We start from the raw sequence: 4,067 nt of genomic DNA, 5'->3' as shown, positions 1-4,067 counted from the left end.
TTTTATCGACAATATCCATCCATTTTCTGAATACCCTTGTCCCTCAGTGGGGTCGGGAGGGGTGCTGGTGCCTATCTCCAGCTAACGTTCCGGGCGAGAGGCAGGGTACATCCTGGACAGGTTGCCAGTCTGTTGCAGGGCAACACAGACACACAACCATGCGCACACACACCTAGGGGCAATTTAGACAGACCAATTAACCTAACAGTCATGTTTTTGGGACTGTGGGAGGAAACCGGAGTACCTGGAGAAAACCCACACATGCACAGGGAGAACATGCAAACTCCATGCAGAAAGACCGGGGCCGGGAATTGAACCCAGAACCTTCTTGCTGCATGGCAACAGCTCTACCAACTGCGCCACTGTGCAGCCCTTCTTGACAATATATACATCCTTAATGAGCACATTTCTGTTAACATGAAGTCTCATTATTATTATTCTAGATGCAAAGCATAAATTCACTGCATCAAAATTAATTTCTAAAGACAATGAAAAATTCACAGTAAAAAACACACATCCTAAGAGTTGGAAGTCAGGTTTTATTGGGTATACAAGAAAAATAAAGTCTGTGCCACTATTTGTTATTTTTTAATTGAAAACATTGATGTGTCTTAATTTTTTCAGATAAAAAGTTACGTATTTCTTTTGACTGGACACCATAGATAATAGTGTTGAGGCTTCCAGGTACAACAAAAAACAGAATGGTGAGGATTTTTCTGTAATATGAGTACTGAGGGAATCGATGCAGAGCAATAACACTAAAACCACTGAACAACAAAATCAGGTAGACAACCAGGTGAGTGCTGCAAGTTTTTAAGGCTTTTTTCTTCATTGATTTGTTCTTACTGGTCAGACATATCACAGCAATCTTCCCATAGGTTAGAACAATGCAGCCAACCGATGCTACCAGCAGTAACACTGTGTAAAAGAGGCCATAGATGTTATTGATCTCCACACTTTCACAGGAGAGCTTAAACAATGAGGGGTTGTCACACAACGGGTTTGAGATAAAAGTCCTGCATCTGTTGAGCCTGACAGAGAGTCCGATCAGAACCGAAACAAACAAAAAGGGAACACCCCAGGCGCTCACCGACAGCTTCACCAACATCCTGCTGGTCATAATTGCAGAGTAACGCAGAGGGTTGCAGATGGCAACGTATCTGTCAAAGGCCATGATCATCAACACCGTGTGGCAAGTGCTGCTCACCAAATGAGTCAGAAACGCCTGAACCACACACTCATAGTAACTGATGAGGCGCTCAGACGGAGGCCTCAAAATATCCACCAGCAGGCGAGGAAAGACTTCTGTAGCTGCAATGATATCACTGACTGTCAGGTTGCAAAACAGAATGTACATGGGCTGGTGAAGGTTCTTCTCAGTAATGACTAGAATAAAAAATCCCAAGTTAAGAGACATAGTAAAAATGTAGAAAGCTAGGAACAAGAAAAAGGCGGTGTAAACAACATCCTTTGTGAAATCTATGGCCTCCAGCTGGAGCATAAAACTATTGTAGGTGAAGTTTTCCATCAGTCTGAAAAACGATAGCTGTAACCAGTTATAGTAAGTCACAATACAGCAACAAAAGTCTTAAATAGAATCAATACAAATTAACAGTAACAGGCAGTGTATGGAGAGGAGCGTCGTATCTGTGGGAAAATTTTACCATCTGTCAGCAGCAATGCTCCTATTGGTAGATATAGTTTATCTTTGGATGGGTGTGCTTATGTTTGCATACTGACTGATGTAATGTTAAGAAACCCATGTCGTGACTACAACTGTCTCTCAACGGGGTTCATCTTTGGAACGGTTTCTTCTTCACACTTTAATTTGTACATTAGGTAATACTTTATTACCTAATGTAAGGTTGGGTGGTGGAAAGGTGAGGAAAAGACGCTGAGACCCAAGATGTGGGTGAAATAATGGTTTTAATAAAGACAACTCGACAGTCCAGAACTGGCAGCACGGCAGAGTTTGCAATAGCTAGCTAATACCGGTAGCAATAGAGAAACGAACCAACATGTGAGCTAATGTAGCAGCATAAATGATGCGCTGCCACTTTAAGGCCAATTTCAGCTGCTGCATATAAGCAAGCCTTCACCTGTCATGAGGCTGCTTGCGTCGTGACGTCAACCAAATCTGCTTCCTTTGTTTGCACTGTTCTGGGTAAGCGTGGCTGTTTTATTGTTTGTTGGCTTTAATAATTGCTAGTAATACTAATTGGTTTATCTGCTTAGCCTCCTTTGCTGCACCTCCAATATTTGGACCGATCTGTCCGTTTATTCATTTGCTGACAGTAAGGTAAGGGCTTAGCGTGGCTAAGTAGCGTCTATCCATGTAAACAAAACCTTCACATAGCGTTTTCTTACAGTTGCACTACATCTAGGTGGAATTGGGGATCTGATTATTTGGCAGTGCAGTCATTTATCAGTTCACAGGTAAGCGGCTGCTGCAAGTTATGTTTTTGTTAGCAGTTGTATTAATAATTTGCTCTATTCTTCTTAGCCTTCTGACTCATCAGCATTGCACCTGGAGTGACGCTCGCTGCTGTTTTGCCTTCTTATAAATTGTTTTAAAATACTAATCTGCACTTTCTCTGGGGATAAAGTGCAACATTGTAAGGCTATTGTATTACTGTTTTACTTGTATTGTTTTCTTGTCTGTCTTTTAGGGACTGAGGCTTCTGTGGTGGCGGTGGTGACCCCTGGTGGCGGTGTCTTGTCTTGTGTGTTTTGTTGGAGCACCTTTTTCTTTGTTTGCCGTGTTTTTGTAGTGTCCAGGGTGGTCCCTTTTTTCTGCACTGGATGTTGCCCCTTCCCTCACTACTTCCCCCATCGGTAAGCCTCAGTTTCCTTTGACATTTAGACATTTTATTATCTTGTCAAATGCATTCACTGTTTTAACCATTCAATTTCAGATTATTAGAAATTAAAGATATATTGAAGTTTAATAAATTTTGTAGAACTTTCTGAATCTTGTCTCCTCATTTCCAGTAGAACTTACCTGTGTCCTTACTTATCATATTTTCCTGGATTTATTCCAGGTGGCGTTGTTGGTCATCGTAACCTTTAATATTTTATATTTGGGTTCATACAAAGAAAATCCACCCCCCAGGTTGCCACACTAACAATCCAGGACTAGGCAGTTCCACTGGAAAGTGTGGCAGGACAAACAGGCGTGGCAGCAAATCACAAACTTAGACAAGGAACACAGACAACAGGTGAGACTAAATACACTGGGAGGGTAATCACAGGAACGAGACACAGCTGGAATCAATCAACGGGGGAGGACAGGACAGAAACAGGACTAAACACAGAAAATCTCAAAAATAAACACACAGAAACACGGAACATGACAGTACCCCCTCCTCAAGGGGTGGCTACCAGACGCACTACAGAAAAGACCAAAAACAGTCTCAAACAAAAAACACAACAGGGTGGACGGAGGGGCGACGGCAGGAGGGCCAGAGTCCAGAAACAAAACTAAATCCACACAGGAACTGAAACACAGAAAAACAGTCCGGGGGCCGCCCACGGCACAGAAGGTGGAGCTCCCGTGGGAGGTCCGGTGAGCAGTGTCGCAAGAGGCAGAGTTTGAGCCGGGGTGGGCGCGGCGTCGCAGGAGGCGGAGCTTGAGCCGCGGTGGGCGCGGCGTCGCAGGAGGCGGAGCTTGAGCCACGGTGGGCGCGGCGTCGCAGCAGCCGGAGCTTGAGCCGCGGTGGGCGCGGCGTCGCAGCAGCCGGAGCTTGGACGGAGCAGGCTCTGGAGGACCGGGCGGAGCGCCAGCTGCTGCTGTGGGCTCGGACGGAGCAGGCTCTGCGGGCTCAGACGGCGGCTGGGACCTCAGAGGAACAGGAGTGGTAACAGGTGGATGTGTGACGGGCGCGGGAAACCATGAAGAGGCTGACGGAGCGAGGTTGGAGGTAGGTCGTTCCTGCAGGTAGATCTGGTATAGTCCCAGAACTAGGTCAAAGAGGGTCGGGTGGCCTCTGTACTGCTGGAGGAGGCGGAGGTAGTCTGCTTCCGTATACTCACTCCAGGTCTCAGGCCCCATGATGAAAATTGCGTTC

At 45.6% G+C, this 4,067-nt stretch overlaps 1 protein-coding gene and 1 long non-coding RNA gene across 4 annotated transcripts; one reads left to right on the top strand and one right to left on the bottom strand.

Annotated features, from left to right (window-relative positions):
• Positions 1-574: 574 nt before the first annotated feature.
• On the bottom strand, positions 575-1,546 carry LOC106910644 (olfactory receptor 2B6-like). Its single transcript, XM_014977327.2, has one exon. It carries the CDS (start codon positions 1,526-1,528, stop codon positions 575-577), a length of 954 nt encoding a protein of 317 aa, XP_014832813.2. The 5' UTR covers positions 1,529-1,546.
• A 479-nt stretch (positions 1,547-2,025) lies between these two features.
• Positions 2,026-2,971, top strand: LOC148155604 (uncharacterized). Of its 3 annotated transcripts, none has more exons than XR_015765302.1 (3): positions 2,026-2,164; positions 2,236-2,299; positions 2,370-2,971. It is a non-coding gene; the product is annotated as an uncharacterized LOC148155604 (long non-coding RNA). The 3 variants fall into 3 exon arrangements; XR_015765303.1 differs by having other exon boundaries at positions 2,033-2,299; positions 2,370-2,436; positions 2,504-2,971; XR_015765301.1 differs by having other exon boundaries at positions 2,033-2,299.
• The last annotated feature ends 1,096 nt before the right edge of the window (positions 2,972-4,067 follow it).

The sequence above is a fragment of the Poecilia mexicana genome, unplaced genomic scaffold (assembly GCF_051168715.1).
Source record: "Poecilia mexicana isolate PSO_F unplaced genomic scaffold, ASM5116871v1 scaffold_14, whole genome shotgun sequence".
NCBI classification, from domain to species: domain Eukaryota; kingdom Metazoa; phylum Chordata; class Actinopteri; order Cyprinodontiformes; family Poeciliidae; genus Poecilia; species Poecilia mexicana.
Note: the sequence above shows the minus strand (reverse complement) of the source record. Positions and strands in the feature narration are given on the sequence as shown.

Excerpts from the sequence above, each read along its gene's own strand:
- LOC106910644 (XM_014977327.2), bottom strand. The coding sequence starts at position 1,528 with ATGGAAAACTTCACCTACAATAGTTTTATGCTCCAGCTGGAGGCCATA.